Genomic DNA, 18,949 nt, shown 5'->3' on the forward strand with positions numbered 1-18,949 from the left:
ACCCTATACAATGATTATTTAACTATTCCATTTAAGTATAGACAGGATTTTGAAAAATTTATTGTCGAAATACCACCAGAGACTATACAAAAAACCCCGATTAAGACAAATTTACCTGAAGATACAACATGGTTTGTTCCATATTACTTTGACGGTGAAATTGAAATTCAACCCACTCTTGTTACAATTAAAGAAAGTTCCTATACTGTAGATATTTATAATCGTTCGAACAGATACATAGCTTTAGAAGGAAATTTAGATAATGGATTTCCAATTGAACCAATTGAACTTAACAACTTTGAAATCTTTAATATACAAATTGGCGAAAATTCTAGTCAATCTAAATGTACAGAACCATTAGATTTAAAAACCTTGTTACGTCATGAACACCTAAATAAAGAGGAACGAGAACAACTCTTTAAATTAATTAACAAATATAGTAGCATTTTACATAAACCTGGAGACATATTAACGTTCTCTAGTCAAGTTAAACACGTTATAAACACCAAAGATGAAATTCCAGTATATACAAAAAATTACAGGTATCCCTATATTCATAAAGAGGAAATAAACAAACAAATAGAACAAATGTTAGACAGCGGAATAATTCAACCATCTAATTCGCCATGGAGTTCACCAGTATGGATAGTACCGAAGAAGTTAGATGCAACAGGACAAAAGAAATGGAGAATGGTAATTGACTATAGAAAAGTAAATGAGAAGACGATCAGTGACAGATATCCAATACCTAACATCACTGATATATTAGACAAATTAGGAAAATGCAACTACTTTACCACATTAGACCTTGCTAGCGGCTTCCATCAAATAGAAATGGACCCTAAAAGCATCCCAAAAACTGCATTCAATGTCGAACATGGACATTATGAGTACACACGCATGCCATTCGGATTAAGAAATGCACCTGCTACATTCCAGCGTACAATGGACAACATATTACGTGGTTTATTAGGAAAAATATGTTTAGTTTACATGGATGATATTATAATTTTCTCTACCAGTTTACAAGAACATATGAATTCCTTAAAATTAGTATTTGAAAGACTTATGTCGCACAACATGAAAATACAACTAGATAAGTCAGAATTCCTACAAAAAACAGTCGAATTCTTAGGACATATAGTAACAGCGGAAGGTGTTAAACCTAACCCTCGCAAAATAGAAGCTGTTAAAAACTTTAAAATACCAAATACACCAAAAGAAATCAAATCCTTCTTAGGTCTCATTGGATATTATAGGAAATTCATAAAAGACTTCGCAAAAATTACAAAACCACTGACAAACTGCTTAAAGAAAAACGCAAAAATAGTCCACGATAAGGCATTTCGTACATCTTTTGAATTATGCAAAAACATTTTAACAAACGATCCAATATTGCAGTACCCCGATTTTAATAAACCTTTCATCTTGACAACCGACGCATCAGAATATGCAATAGGAGCAATTTTATCTCAAGGATCAATCGGATCAGATTTACCTATCTCTTATGCAAGTAGAACGCTAAACACAGCAGAATGTAATTATAGCACAATAGAGAAAGAATTATTGGCAATTGTATGGGCAACAAAATACTTCCGTCCATATTTATTTGGTCGAAAATTTACCATCGTGACAGATCATAAACCACTGCAGTGGCTATTTTCGATTAAGGAACCAAATTCAAAATTGGTAAGATGGCGATTAAAACTCCAAGAATACGAATATACCATCCAATATAAAAAAGGAAAACACAACGTCAATGCCGATGCACTTTCTAGACCACCAAGAGAAATTCATCCTATGGAAATAAGAAAACCATCACCCACGCATATGTCAGCAACTTGTGAAGATAACGAAGATTACGACCAATATACATGGCACGATAAGATAAAACATTTCTTTGATACACAAGAAAACTTATTCGAAAAACCAAAGAAAAAGAAAGAAAAAAAGAAAATAAATATAATCTCTAATGTTTTATTAAGACCAGCTGATCAACCAAAGGTTAATGAACTACCTAACCTACCACAACAAGAATCACCAAAACCTACTACAAGTAAAAAGGAATTAGTAGATATACCAGGAAAAGATAATTCAGAAACAGACACAGCTAGTTCATTGGAAAAATTGACATTAGAACAACTAGAAAAGGATAAATACAAGAAAGACAACTCAGAAACAGATACGGTGCACACGTCACAAGAAGACCCAATCTTAGGAGCACCATATGTAAATAAATCGATAAATACATTTAAAAACCAAATTATTTTTAAATGGACAACTAAAGAAAAGCCATACATACAGAAAGATCGATTATTTGAAACAAAAAAGAGATTTATAATTTTTATAAATAACAACCCTATAACTAATGAAATACAAATCCTATTCAGAGACAACTTACCACCCGATACTTATTGTTTGTTTTTTCAAAACAAAGAATTAGAGCCAGTTGTCATAAGAATATTTCAGGAAACGTTTAAGCATAACGCGTATAAGTTATTAATTTCAAACACCCTATTAGAAGACATTTTAACCCCTGATGAACAAAAGGAAGTTATCGAGAGATACCACACGACGAAAACTTCACATCGAGGAATTACGGAAAATATTAAAAATATCAAACAACGATATTATTGGCCAAGCTTAGAGCGTGATGTAATTAATTTTGTAAATACATGTGAAACTTGTCAAAAGACAAAATATGATCGACATCCATATAAAGTAATTTATAAGCCTACACCAACAGGATCAAAACCTCTTGAACATATTTACATGGATATTTATTCCATATCTGGACAAAAATATTTAACCCTAATCGATAATTTCTCTAAATTCGCAACAGCATATCCTATAAACGAAACCTCTATAGAGATATGTCAATGTTTAATAAAATACTTTTCACATCACGGAACGCCCTGTAAAATAACAACAGATAACGGAACATCCTTTAAGAGTAATTTAATTCAAGATTTATGTAAGACTTATCGAATCGAACTACATTTCACCACCCCTTATAACCCCAACTCGAATTCACCTGTTGAAAGATTCCACTCAACCCTTCAGGAAAGCCTTATTGCTCTTAGAAATGATCATAGAAGTAAAACTATACAAGAATTAGTAGATATAGCAATATTAAATTATAATAATAGCATCCACTCTTCACACGAGTATACTCCGTTTCAAATTCTTAAAGGAAACTTGAACTATCAGTTAAATTTCGAAAAAGATATTAACCAAATGCAAACTGATTACGTATATGAACTTGCCGAAATTTTCAAAGAATTAAATGAAAACATTAATTCAAAATTAAATGCTAAAAAGGCAAATGTTCTATCTAAATTAAACAAGAAACGCGAAAATGACCCAGAAATTCCCGAAGCTACTAATCAATTAATAGGTACCCCGCGGAAATTACCTCAGAAGTTACAACCAAAATATAAAATAACCAAATTTAAAGGTCAAAGACATCCTAAAAATATTAAACGACGTTCGTAATTATTTTTCAGGAACGGAAATGAGGATTGTAATAATCTTATTACTTCCACTACTAATCGGAATAGACGCTCAATATAAAATAGAAGAATTAACCAATCCCTTGCTGCCAGTCTATCAAGGAAATAGTTATATAGTTACCAATTACCATCATGTATACTATCATGTAAATTTAACTAATATGAAGGATTGCCTAGATATAACAAAATCCACCCTATTACAAATCAATAAGACCCTTGGCAATATTAGCGTAACATCACCCTATTATTCCCTATATAAACTACTCTTAACCAGAACAAATAACTTATTCGATCAAATAAAGTCGATTGAATTATTTATTGAACATTATACCACACCCCAAACGAGATTTAAAAGAGGATTATTTAATATTATTGGAAAAGCTCAAAAGTTCTTGTTTGGAACCCTAGACGATGATGATGCAGAACGTTATAATAAATATATTAAAACCCTGCAAGACAATCAAAATATCTTACACCATGATATTTCTTTAACCCAGACCATTGTTAAAAATTTAACCAAAGATATAGACTTGCAGCTGAGTAATATTAAAAACAATCAACAAAAGTTAATGACCCAGGTCAATGATTTGAAACAGCTAACACAATCCGCCACCATAACATCTTATTTTATTCTCTTACTCGACAATGTAAAAAATAATATTCGCATATTATATGAAACGTACAACAATGTACAAACCGCGATAACCTTCGCCGAAATTAACATCATGCACCATAGCATTTTTAAATATCAGCAGTTAAATGACATTATTATGAAACTTGACCCAAAAACCAGAATTCCTTTTGATAATATTATCAAATATTATGAAGTCGCACATGCGGATGTAACCATAAAAAACGACCTAATCATATTTTACGTAGGGATCCCTTTGATATCTAATAATCCCTATATGTTTTATCACATTTATTCAATCCCCATTAATAGGCAAATAGTAAAAATTAACAACCCCTATCTATTAAGATCAAGTAATGATTTTTACAACGTGAAAGAAAGTTGTTATAAAATAGAAGACATGTTTTTATGCCAAAATTACCTATTGAGTCAGAATGAACCTTGTATCATTCAAACTATTAACTTGACAAGCCATTGCCCTATGATACCTGTTAAATACACAGATACATCTGCTACACAATTAAGTGATAATTCTATCATAGTAATTCCAGCTCTAGAACAAAACATTTACCTTACATGTCCAAATCAACACAGCATTGAAACACTTAATAAACCATCCCTTATTATTCCTTCGGAATGCAATGTAAAAATTAAAGACAAGGTTTATGATTCACAAGAACCAGAAACTATTAGTCTAAGACTTAAATTGCCTTCAATAACTATTGACGATCAATTAGTACAAAATATTGAACCTCTAGAACAGAAATCAATCTTGAAAACATAAAAGAAGATTTAGAGAACGCTCAGCGATTATCTGTACACCCTCTGAAAGATTTCGATATTGTAAATTCAGGACTATCAATCACATTATTGATAATTATAATTATTATAATTATTCTTGTAGCATGTATGTATTATTACTATTGTAGGAAACATAGGAATAATGTAAAAATGGACATAGAATTAACATCCCTCAAAAACCAACCCCGGTTTTCTGAGACCTAAAGAGGGGAGGAGTTATATGGCCATTTATGCCTATGTATATTTTTATTCATTCTCTTTCGCTTCATCCAGCTTGTTCAGCATTTATTTTATATATATACCAGTTGCTTTGCAGGCGCAAATTAGTCATTAAACGGTAGTCTTTAAGCAAACTTCATGTTAGTTTGTAAGTTGCTTTAATTGTATTCTTCTTTTTAATTAAACGTATTGTTTTTAAAAAAGGAAGTTTCAATTAATAAAATAAAAGTGTATATAGGTAATATTTACTAATATTTAGACTCTGACAGCTGTTAGACATGACGTCATTCGAGCGCAACCATATGATGACGTAACGTTAAGATATCGTAAGGCAACCGAGTGAGGCGCTTACTCGCTAAAATATGGCTCGATGTCGAATGTCATTCTTGTCATACAGTTGACTTTATGACGTAGCGATGCCATATTTACAAAATCTAAAAATATAAACAAGAAAATCTTGGTTACAATTCCAGAAAATTAAGAAAATGAACGAGAACGACGCCAGGACCGTATGGGTTGGAAACTTAGCTGATCAAGTAAACGAGGAACTTCTTTACGAATTATTTTTGCAAGCCGGGCCCATAGAACGGGTGAAGATTCCTACTGATCGAGGCAGACAATCAAACTTTGGTTTTGTAACGTTTAAGCATGAAGCATCCGTTCCTTACACCCTGGAACTGTTAAAGGGTGTACAATTGTTTGAAAGGGTGTTAAACATAAAGCCGAGAAATGGAGGAGTACAATATAAGCATCAAAGTCCTGTGGTGCAAAGGAGCATTTCATTCCCGAATGACCGGAATCAACATGGAAGGTATGTGCTATTTAACTCAGTTTAGTTCTCTTGAGGCTTGCTCCATTTGCTAGGAACTTATTTATCCAATCAACAAAGTAAATTATATCAAATAATAATTAAAATGTAAAGTAAAAGGACATAAAATTAAAACTACCTATATCTACCTCAAGGAGACTACATTCCAATCTCCTTGATCTGTCCACATTTGTTAATGGCACAATACAAAAGGAGTTGATTTAATATAACCAAAAATATTATGTTTTCTTGTAACTATCCAATAATTTCGTAATCGCAGTAGTTGATTTATCAGGTTTAGGATTCAATAAATAAGTTCAAATGCATTTAAATTGGTCAATGTTTTACCAAATATATTGGCTTCTTTAGGGCCCTAAAATACAATATATATTCTTTAAATTAAAAATGCTACAAATTAAACAAAAGATACAAAGTATAATCAGTTTTAATTTAAAATTATGAGACATAGTAATAGTTTTTTTTAATCCTATTATTAGCCACTTTTACAACATAATTCTATGCCTCTATATGTATTATGTACTAATCTAATGTAAATGTTGCATACTGCAGTGTTGAAGTTTATTTGCCAAATGTTACTGTTAAGTTTTGTTTTTATATAAATATGGTTTTTAAGTTTTAATCAAGACATTCTTATATGTATATGAGAATCTAGAACCAAAATCCGCTAACTCCAAATTTTCAAATTTTTATGCCTAGTCTAGCTATTATTCTTATTTAAAAGTTAGAGCAATGGACTTAGTGGTTTTTGAAAATAATAAAGCATATATAGCAGGTTTTGACCTCGAGTAATAACTAATAATGCAATTAAATGTTTGTATTTAGATATTTTTAAAATGGTTGTAAACAAAAACACAAACATTAATATTTTCTTGTTGTGTTTAAATTTATAATTCAAGGTTCATTTAAATACTTAAATAATTTAAAAATTGACTTTATTTAGTTAACACATTGACTGCCGGGCATATATCAGAACTTGGGTCAGGTGTGCCGGGAGTGTTTTATTAATTTTGTTTTCTAATAAGTAGATTTTAGATCCAAATATAGTAGCAAGAGACACTTTTTTTTGTATTTGACCTTGTTTAGAAGCATGTATAATATGTATACACGCGGCGCAGTATTATTTTTTATCAATCTGCGCAGTGTGTGTAAATACTATACACAACCGCTAAAATTTATACATATGCCTGTTCAGGTAAACCACCAATATGTGTTGAATGTTTTTTTGTAATTCATAAAGCCAAATGAAAGTAATAAAGGGGTTTTCTATATTTTTATCAATTATGCCACTTTTTCCACAATGTTTTAAATATTTGGTGTATTTTTCCATTAGTTTAGAAGTCATTTTTAGTTATCACCTTATATTTTTTTTTAATAAAACGTTTTCCGATTTACTTGTTTTCCTAACCTAAAATGCGGTATTTTCTTACTAAAAAACAAAGAAAATCCTATCCAACTTAGCCCTGCATTATTGGGCACTTTTTTGCAATACAAAATTTAAAACAGCTATATTTTCAAAAAATAGAAAAATATTTTCACACCAATCACATTATATGTTAGTCCTACGCCGGACAAATAAATAACCCATAAGAAATACACGTAATGTGTGCGTAAATCGTGTATACGCGGCCTGCAGTCATCAATAGAACTATGTATATATATTATACACATGGCGTCAGTGACACACACGCTGTGTATAATATATATACACATGGCAGTCAATGTGTTAATGTATTAAAAAAAGCAATAAAAAATAATAATAAATAATAATATCTAGGTCTTAGGTTAAACTTTGAAAAAAAACATTTTTATTTTAATTATTGTAGATCACAAAAAAATATAACAAAAATACATAAATAGTTTTTTTCTTATAAATTAAAATAAAATAGGATAGTTTATCCGCCATACTAAATTCATAGAGAAGGGTCTCAATGAATAGTTCACAGGCATCATTATTTTCATCTTTAATGTCTTCTAAATTATTTTCTCACAATGCCACTCTTATTAACAGATTAGGTTCGTCTATGTATCATCTAGTACCTCATCTTCATTTAGGTACTTGTGCCTTTGGGTGCTTTAATGTAAAACTATCTGATGATGATTGGATGGATAATGATTGGATGAAATGGAGTTGGTGGGTTTTGATAATAACCTCTTGTTGGATTTAGCGGATTTTGAAATTAAGTACACATTTTAATATGCAATGTAGGGGGATTTAGTGGGATCTGATAAGAATGGATTTTACAGATTGGTTCTAAAGAAAATTTAGTATGGGATGCATTTAATATTCCAATTTTATTAAAAAAAGGAGTAAGCAGGTTTTGATTTTAGACCCCTATGTAGACTTAGATTTAATTTAGCTTTGTTCTAGACATTTTTTTTTGTTTTTATTAATAAAAATAATACAAAAATCAAATGAGGCACAATTCAGAACTGTGAACCTAGTACCTAATGAACCTAACAAAAATGACATATAGGTGTATAAGAAAATACATGCATATTATTATTTATTATAAGAGAGAGATATCAACACAAACAACACTCGACTTACTTTTAGGAACTGCAGTGGGCTACTTAATCACATGAAATGTCCAATTTAAATACATTTGGACTTTTATTTATTGATCTGTAAACCTCATGAATCAAGCACTTAAAAAACATGTTATAAGATAGTATTTAAGTTTTATAAGGTACTTATGTGTTCACAAAAATTTTGTTGTGTTAGAGTCCATAAAATGAGAGAATATGCCGGTGACGTAAAATGCGCACAAACCCACTTTAAACCAAAAAATCAATAAAGGGGAGGCCCCATATTTCCCTGATTAGGTTTACTTGACCGTGAATACATCCATCTCTCTCTTTCACATCTGCTAGAATTCTACGCTTAACGATAGCCAGCTTAGATGCGCGAAGTCTGACGTCACCGGCATATTCTCTCATTTTATGGACTCTAAATGATTTATTATTTATACAACTAATAAGCTGGTTAATAAGCAAATTTAATCATAAATGTTTTATTGAAGAAACATAATAACAAATTTACAGAAATTCAAAACAAAATTCAACAAAATCAGTACAAATAAAGAGTATTAAAATATTCTTCCTTTAATTATCAAAAAGCAATTATAAATTCGTCACAATTATTATTAGAAAACAAATAATATTTATCTCAGAATGGAAGACTTATTAAATAATGTCAAAATATTGGTACACCTTGAGAACTGAAAAAATACAATTTGTTCAACTACAAAGTAGAATCCTTTCATAAGGTTTGTATCCAAGTTATTGCTGGTATTTTTAGGTATGATGATTAGAAAGCTTTTAGCACATGTTTATAAACTTAGTAATAAAGTATATTTAGACTATATACAGATGTACAAAAATCGGGAATACATAAAGGATTAACATTAACTTTAACTTCATCATTATAAGAAATTAAAAAAAAAAAATCAACAGTACTTCATGTTATGATTTGTTGTCTTAAAATCAGACAGTTTTTAATAAAATATTGAAGCTAAAAAAATGTGGACACTTGGTGTCCTGTATATATAATATGGTTTGTAAACTGCATCCTGATTATATTTTTTTTATTGGACAAATCCCATAAATAAATAATTTTAGGTTTGATGATTACAACATGGCTCCAAGACCTCATCCTAATGCCCACCTATCTCACACAAGTTTTGATGATCTCATAGGCCAGGGTCACATGCTAAATGTAAACTTTGACTATACAAATGGTCCAAAATACTTTAGGGGTGAGGAAAATGATAGAAGAGATTTTGGCAGACATGGGGATGACCATCATAATAGAGATAGGAGGCATGGGAGAAACCAAGGCAGACATCAGCATAAAAAAAATGACAGGAGAAATAATAACTATGGAAGGAATAGAGACAAAAGGAATCACAGTAATTATTAAGTTAGTCCATTATTTAATGGATTGTAAAAATTTGTAAAAAAATTAGCAGTTTAGACAACTGCTTCCATTATTGATTCTGGATTTTATAAAATTTAAACCAATTACCATAGCAAATGGGTATTGTATAGAAAAACAAAATATAAAGAGCTTTCTTAATAGTTTTAATCTTAATAGTCTTTCTTAATTTTATCCGATGGGGTGATACTATAACATGATTTTAAATACATTTAAATTTACTAGCATAGAACATCTTGAAGTTAGAATTTTTAAAATATACATATATATTTTGAGAAACATTCTGTTAAAATTATAGTCCAACTGCCCTCATTTTTTAAAGGACAAACAAAAATATCTTAAAGAGAAGAAAATATAGACACGATAAAAGAAAATTTAAGAAATTACCATTGACAAGGCAGGAATGCATTTAATTTTAAGGATGCCGAAATTTTATAGTAACAAACGAATTCCAAAAAAAGATTGATATCTGAAATTCATATTAAATAATATAACTAACATTCAAAATTTAAACTAAGCATATTATAAAATGCTTAATTTAATTGCTACATTAAAATAATATTCTGTTGAACCTGTATGCCTGCAGACCTATAAGTCACTTACTTTAGAATTAGTAAGTGACTTATAGGTCTGCAGATATCTGCTTTAGATATCTATCAAATCCTAAAGTTTTAAATACCAAAAAAACAACAACTGAACCTATAAAAGTTATAGATCAACCAAATTAGTTTGCTTTCATTTGCTGCTGCACTTTCAATTAGTACATATACACGCCTTGTTTAAATTAATAATTGTTATCAATGTATTTTTCTGTGAACCTAAATGTCCTCTATTAATGTTACTTCAATGAAGCACTATAATTTTAAATAGAAGTACATAAAAATAAATTAAACATACGAAAATTATTTAATCTAATTTTATGTTTAGATATTTTTGTATATATGGTAAGAAATATATTTTTTTTAAAATGATTCCCTTCCATGTCTAAAAAAATAAAGACATTAACTTGATCTTTGTTGCCGTTTTATATTAAAAACAAGTACTAATTATTACGCTATTATCTCAACATGTGTATGTACAAATACATTATAAGATGACGTCAACTAGTAAACAAGCGAAAGACGACGCTTCTGATAAAATTGCTCTTGACTGTTGCAAAAAAAGGTATTCTAGTGTTATATTGTGTGTAAAGTATGGTGCTTTATTTCACAGTTCATGTGCAAAAAGAGATTGGGATGGAAAAGTCTCTTTCATAGATAAAACTCGAGTGATTTGTTGTGGAGACGATGCGGACGAGAGTGAGGCTACCAGAGAAAATCCTGACAAATTAAGTGAAAAAACAAATATTGTAAAATATCTCCAAAGATTAGTAGATGAGCTTACTGACGAGAATAGTATATTACAAGAAAATGCCAACTTATGGAAGGAAAAATTCTTGGGTGCAACAAAAAAGCCTTAATAGGAACAGAAGTTCCCGCTCGGAAAAAGGTAAACAAACACCTCGCTGCCTCCCGCCCCCTTCCAGCACTTTGTTGCTACACACTCCAGCTACCCAGCGATCCCAACGGCAGTGACCGATGCTTATGCAGAAACTACAGAGGTCAAGGAGGATGAGCCGTTAACAGACACTGGCCCAAGTGCGAATCAACTGCCGCCGCCGATGCTCGTCGAAAGTGGCCAAACGGTGCTGTCGCAGCGCTTCTCATCGGCAAAGATTCAGCCTAAGGCGCAATTCACACAGAACGGGCGTATGGCGGTGGCGTGGGACTGGGATGGAGCTGGAATGGAGCGGACGTGGCGCGCACAATTCACATAGAAAGGGATTCAATGTGATTCTTGTCATTTATTTGTTACGTACATGACTGTGTGTAAAGTTACAATGCTTTCGGATGACGAAGATGATCAAGATATGTTGAACCTTGTAAATTTAGCTAACAGTCAAAGGCAAAGGAGTTACTGAATACATCCCTTGTGGTTAGATAAGGAAAAAACTGGTGGTTCGTTTAATGTTATGCGTGAGCTTAATATGTACCCTGAATGTTTTCAAAGTTTCTATCGAATGTCTGTTCAATGTTTTTATAAAATACTAACTTTAGTAAGGGTTAATATTGAGAAGAAATCTACAAATTGGAGAGAACTTGTCAGTCTAGAGGAAAGATTGTTAATAACGCTGAGGTAAGTTGAAGAAAATATATTTAAGTGAATTTATTTCTGTTTAATCTAAAACAAAAAAAATAACGATAATGTTAGCTTAATATTAATTATTGTAATATATAAATTTACTCAAATGAAATTCATCCGTGTTTCTGTGCGGTACTGAATCTAGATTTCTATTTACCGAATCTTCAATCCAAGATTGAGGACTATCGATTGAGATAGTAGAGGCTTTAGGAATGGTTGAGGATAGTATTTGCTCGGCTAAATTCAAAATTCCAATTTTGAAACGCCCCTTCTGAACAGAATTCATGGACTTAAAAACGCCAGGTCTGGGTCAGGAGGATCGATTGTGGCATTCGTTTTCGTGCTGTTTTGGATATCCAGCAATTGTTGCTGTTTTTCAAAGTACTGGTAAGCTTGCTGGTTGACCTCATTAATAGCGGTTGAAGCTGCCAACTTCTTTTTTTTCTAAAATCGTCTTCTTTCTGTAGTAGTGTTTTAGGTGCTCTTATTTCTATCGGTTGATCATCGATAGACGTACTGGAAGATAGTACAGGTGACCGAGAGGAACGACTGGATAGAATGTTATAAGGTGAGAGTACATTAGCATTGGAGTTGTCTTTAGAATCATTAGATTGTGACCCCGTTTCAGCTGCGTATTGGCTCGATGATGCGTCGGCAGACTCTTGATCCACGTTGCCTTTGCTCTTACAAGACTTCAAGAAAGGATCCAAAAAGGAGAGATGTGGGACCAAATAATATTCTTTGATTCGTTTTGTTCCTTGTCCTGCTTTTGTTTTTAATTTGGCTTTATATTTTGAGTAGCTTCCTCGTATGTTTTTCCAGCGGTCTTTACACTCGGTTACTGAAATAAAAGTACAATTTGTAATGTAAACCCGAGTTTAAACATCTTTTGTTAACAAACACGTACATATACTTACCATTTTCACTGAATTTATTTGATATTTTTTCCTATGCTTGATCTTGTGCACTTCTATTGCAATAATCCGACCTTCTATAGTCGTATAGAACTGCATATTGTTGCACGTCTTCACAGAACTCGGTATTAAATAAATAATCATCCCGCATTTTACCAAATAGACGAAAAGAAGCAATATAAATCGTTGTTTGGTATATGGTATTCACCACTAGTGTAGGCCACTCGTGGCGTCGAAGTGACCTGGTGGTGGCGTGACTTATCACGCCTATGCCACGCCATTTCTATCTGTATTGCCCCATAAGCGAACCTGCAAGTGGCACATGCGTCTACCACGCCACCCCCAGACGCCCGTTCTGTGTGAATTGCGCCTAAGACGGGAACAGAAACAGAAGAAGATGCATATGTTGCTGTTGATGTAGGTAATATAAACAAAAACAATGACTGGCAGACAGTACTTAATAGAAAAAAGGGGAACTGAAAAATGCTGCTACTGTGAGAAGATAATAACTAAGAGGGACAAGTACTGTGCCTTATTTAAGTTGGCCGTACCATTGGAGGACCGACCTCAATACCTGCGTGCTGAATCCTGGCCCGATGGTGCATCTGTAAACCATTTTCTGAACCTACAAAGCCGAGGGAGGGTGTTCAAAAATCCCCAACAAGTTAAGGGTTTTACATGTTAATGTTAGGGCCCTAAGGAAGAAAGTGGATGAGTTGGAGTTATTCATAGCTGATAAAGACATCGATGTTCTATGTTTAACAGAGCATTGGTTAAACAAAGAGATATTTGATAAATATCCAGGGATATAAACTGGCAGCATATTCAACTAGATCTCACTCTATTGCTGGTGGTACATGTAATTTTGTTAAAACTATGTCTGAGTTTTCTATTTTAAATTGTCTTAGTGCCTAATAATTCCTTTTACTAAGCTAATAAATCTTTGTTTTAAACAGAGTACTTTTCTAGAAGTTCTCAAAGTGGCAATTGTACCAATTTTTAAGATGACCCTTTATTGCCAGAAAATTACAGGCCAATATCACTCTTGCCTATAATATCTAAAATAGTAGAAAAGTGCATGGCCATTAAAATTGTTGGGTTTTTTGAGACCAATAGTTTCTTCTCCTGGTGCCAGTTTGGGTTTAGAGAGCATAGGAATACTGTCCAGGGTATCCTACATCTTGTCTCCGATATAATAGAGCCATTTAATAATTTTCAGTACAATTCAGTCTTGCTGTGTGATCTAAGCAAGGCCTTTGACTGTGTCGATCATGGCATCCTTCTTCAAAAACTTTAATACTATAAATTCCATCATAATAGTAAAAAACTCGTCCAGTCATATCTTCAATGTAGATCTCAGGTGGTGAGGGTCGCGGGTGTGATGTCAACAAGGAGGGTTATGAGCATTGGAGTGCCACAAGGATCAGTTCTGGGGCTCATCCTTTTCTTAATATATATAAATTACCTTCCTGAAGGGGAAGCTCTTGCAAAATTCACTCTCTTTGCTGATAACACAACTGCTTCTTATGCTGCAGATTCATATGAGGAATCACTACTTGGATCTATGGCGGCACAGGCGAGGGCTGAAGATTGGTTTTGCGCAAACAGACTGCTTTTAAATAGTGATAAGACACATCGGGTTACATTCCCTATAAGAAATCTGTCAAATGTAGAATGCATCAGAGGTGAGTTTTCTGGGAGTCATTTTGGACCCAAAGCTCCAATGGGGTGAGCATATTGATGGTCTTGCGAGGAAACTCAACAGGGGCCTGTATGTGCTTAGAAATCTCTGCAATTGTATATCTGCTGATATGTTAATAATAGCATACTTTGCCACTTTTCATTCCCATCTTTCATATGCAATTCTTGCCTGGGGCCATGCAGCAGAGGTAAGGAGGATTTTTGCCTTGCAGAGAACGGCGGTTAGAGTGATATCTGGTTTAGGATACAGGGATGATTGCATAAATATTTATGTTAGTCTTGGTCTCTTGACTGTTCCTTGTTTGTATGTGCTAGAGTGTCTGCTGTATGTTAAACAATGTGAGAGTCAGTTTCAAGCTCACAGGGATGTCCATGACTACAACACTCATTCAAGGAACAATTTGGTACCTGCCTATTGGCGTCTGGGGAGGTGTCAGGATGGTCCAGGGTACTGGGCTATTAAGTTTTTTAATGTATTACCAAATATCATTAGGGTTTTACCAATTAAAGATTTTAAGCAAAGGGTGAAGCATTATCTAATAAACAATGCATTCTATTCTTTTGACGAGTATCTTAATTCAGATTTTTACATGTTGTAAGTGCCATTATTCTTAATCTTTTGGTTTCTTTTGTTTTTAGTCCTTTTGTTTTAGTATGTATCTTACGGGAAAAATATTGTTTGTAATTGTTTTAACGAACCCTTTTAAGTAGTTTCTTTTCAATTAATATTATTTTATCTTTTTTGACGCATGTAAACTGTATATGTGATAACATGAATCAATTATTGAGTATTGAGTACATATAAATGTATATCGGTATAATGTTACCTAGTATTTCAGGGTACTGAATAAGCAAATACATTTTTCTAAACGTCGGCTATTAATAAAACTACTGTTGATTTTTTTTCTATAGAGAGTATTAGATAAAAGTTGATCATCTTAGAATAAGTTGAAGTCACCCCTTTCTGCCATAATTATATTATCATAAAAAATAACTTGCCATACCAATATAATAATAATTATATATTTTCACGGCATTTTAAACTGTAAAGGCAGCTTTAAACTGTAAAGGGACAAACCTATTGCTCATTTTTTATGACATTGGCTTTAACAAATTTCTTGACAAGTGTGGGTTGTACAGGGTGGCTCATTGAAAACCGTCCAGTAAAGTTTACGGCTTTGAATTTAAAAAAATTCTCGGACCCATAATCTTTTGTTTTAAAGGAGACATACAGATAAATTTAACACCTTAGCGGAGGTGGCATTCACCTCTATGTTGTCAAATGGCAAGGGGTCAAATATGATAGATATTTTTAAGGACATTATTTTTCTTTAAATTTGAATTTTAAGAATTTACGTTATTTGCTATTTTTAGGTCTGTACTTTGTGCGGGCTAGGCTAAACCTCCCTTAATTTTTAAAGGATGATTATTGAATATTTCAATTCCGTCATATATGATTGAATCCTTAATCAAAGAAATTTTAGGATAACTCCCAAATTATCATTGCCAGATCGCGATTCCATGTTCTATGTTATTATTAACTTTACCTTTATTTGTACTATTCCTTATGGACCAGGTTCACTCTCATTAAATTAAAAATTTCAATGTTAAAATGTTTTCATAAATAAAGATAGGCCTGCAGTACCTTCCAGGGCCAACCGCACATAAGTATCTTATGTTTTTAGATGACAAATATTGCCTGTATTAATTGGTTGCCAATAAATACCCAGAATCGTACCCTATACCTTAACTGGAAATTGAACATTTAAAATTCAATATATTGGTATTTCCAACATAGAATATTAAACTGTTGCTATTGCATCACTCATGATAGAATGTATTCGTTAATATGTTGGTATATATCCGTTCCTAACTATAAAACTGAGATATCATTAAAAAATAGAGTAAATGATCTATCAATGTTAATGTAAGCCAGCTCCGCCAATATATAAAAGAGGTAAAAACGGTCCGGAATTAATCACCAAGCCTTGGGAAACTCCATGTCCAATGCTCTGGCCCGCCGATAGATCACCTAATCCGTTATAAATTGTTGCCGATCAGACAAATATGTTTGTAGACAGTTTAAACTGACCCCTCTAAAACAATAAATGTGGAAAGTAGCAATAGCTTCGATCCACAAAGTCAAAAGCCTTGGAGAAATTACAGTATACTGCTGCAGCTACCTCCATTATTCAAACTGATGAATTGTTTTTCCAAGTAGTTAAATATTGCATCGCAAGTATTTTTATTAGTTTGTTTTTTAGTTAATTTATAATTTTGAAGAAGATCCAGCATTCTTTTTCTACTACTTTTACAAAATTGGGAGAAGTAGAATAGGACTATAACAAGATGGATCTTCCGTATTACCTTCTTTAAATAGGGGTCTCCCCAAAGCTGTCTTTAAGTTCTTTGGGAAAATGCCTTTGTCAACAGATTTTTTTTAGCAGTAGGTAGAACCTTAAATTGCACACCATCGGGCTCGACAGATATTGTTAAGACCTTTATAGAACTATTATCAATATCTGACATTTCGTATCACGAATGAAAAAAGCTGAATAGATCTGGTACAGAAATATTTTTTAAATAAATGATAGGATCAGCAGCGGGTGTGATTTGGTCCGGATAATAATCATTGAAATAATTAATATTAATATCATAGCCCGAATTACTATTGATAACTCTCAAGTTATTAATTGTATGCCGAACCTGTTTGAAAATGTTCAGCCTAAAATCTTTAGATTGGATCAGGCAAAAGGCCTAATAAATTATAGTAGTTCTGCTTGAACTTTTTTTTGTCTTCTATAGATAATTTTTGTGTCTTAAAATAGATACAGATAAATGTTGTAGGTAACACTTTCTGACAGTGTGTGAACATCTTTTACTTTTAGAGGGTACCTTTTATCCCTTGGTTACCCACGGCTTTTTTATTTTTAGGTTTAGCCGATTTTAAAGGATTTTTTAATATACAAACCAATCTATTATTAAACTGTTCCAGAGGATCCGAAGTTACTATTCCCAATCTGTTGTTGACAATTACATTAACGAATCAATTGAAATTTCTATTGTTATTATGTTACGGTTAATGTAATAAAGTGGTTATTATGTATATTCTCCTGCTAATATATATAACCATATTCAAATTTACCACCAAAAACAGTGGTATCTATTACTTTCACTGGTTACATATATACCAAAGGTTATTGGGTTGTGTTGGAAACGACCAGTTCATGTAGCTAATTTATACTAATCCAAACGAATTTATTACATTCGCCAAACTTGCCGGCTATTATGTTAATATTCACCGGTTATTGTATACAATATCCGGATTAATTTACATTAGCCGTAACATATATATTCTTCAAAAACTGGAACTAGGCGTGTATATGCATAGAAGATAGAAATAATAAAGTTTTTTCTTATATATGAGTGGAAATTCAAATTTACCTTCTATCAACAAATTATCAAATTTAGCAGACAGAATTAACAACATTTTAATAATCACACAATTTTTTTTACTACAAACCGATTTTGATGTAAAGAAATGATACCTACATTTCAATTAATAATCTATTTCAAAATTCGCGGCATATCAATTGCACATGAAAAACGCTATTGTAGGCACATTTTTGTATAAACAGCTAGAAATTGCCACTATAACTATATAACAAAGAAAAAGTGCTCTGATTAGGTATGTATATTTGGTACACACCTTTTCATCATTAAGGAGCATTTTTGACGTGAAAGATTTTTAAAAGTTTTTACCCGTGCGTTCGTACCGCGTTTGAACTGGTAATTTTTGGAAAAAAGATGGTACGCCAAAGATTTTTGTAAAAATTTAAACTATTTTTGAAATCCTCTTTTACTTGGAGCAAATTTGGTTTCTGTTCAGATATACTTTCGCTAAACGTCAAAAAATAAAAACCAAAAACATTTTTTTTCTTCAGCACGTACATCGAGACTGTTTTTGATATTTGTAGATATCAAAGCGTTTTTATTATTCATTAAGGTGTGAATTAAAATACGCGATGCACAAAAATAGTAAATGGTAAGTTTTACAAACAGTGAGTTAGCTGACAGATGCAAATGCATATGAAGATGATCGCGTAATAACGATCCGAAAACAATTTCTAGGATTCATAGATGTCTTTATGAGACCGGAACTTTAAAATTAGACCACAGTGCTAAAAGATTCTTTCAAATAATAGGAACTGGAAGAAGGAATTTTAT

The 18,949-nt window shown here is 32.2% G+C and overlaps 1 protein-coding gene across 1 annotated transcript; it reads left to right on the forward strand.

Annotated features, from left to right (window-relative positions):
• The first annotated feature begins 5,565 nt into the window (after positions 1 to 5,565).
• LOC126734482 (RNA-binding protein 7) lies at positions 5,566 to 10,897 on the forward strand. Its single transcript, XM_050438129.1, has 2 exons — positions 5,566 to 5,974; positions 9,611 to 10,897. The coding sequence occupies exons 1-2, from the start codon at positions 5,649 to 5,651 to the stop codon at positions 9,909 to 9,911; spliced, it is 627 nt and encodes a 208-aa protein (XP_050294086.1). The 5' UTR covers positions 5,566 to 5,648; the 3' UTR covers positions 9,912 to 10,897.
• The last annotated feature ends 8,052 nt before the right edge of the window (positions 10,898 to 18,949 follow it).

This window comes from Anthonomus grandis, chromosome 3, assembly GCF_022605725.1.
Source record: "Anthonomus grandis grandis chromosome 3, icAntGran1.3, whole genome shotgun sequence".
NCBI lineage: Eukaryota > Metazoa > Arthropoda > Insecta > Coleoptera > Curculionidae > Anthonomus > Anthonomus grandis.

What these genes read in the sequence shown, in the direction of transcription:
- LOC126734482 (XM_050438129.1), top strand. Translation starts at nt 5,649, where the DNA reads ATGAACGAGAACGACGCCAGGACCGTATGGGTTGGAAACTTAGCTGAT. An exon ending in GACCGGAATCAACATGGAAG is followed by an intron (nt 5,975 to 9,610) that starts GTATGTGCTATT and finishes AAATAATTTTAG; the next exon opens with GTTTGATGATTACAACATGG.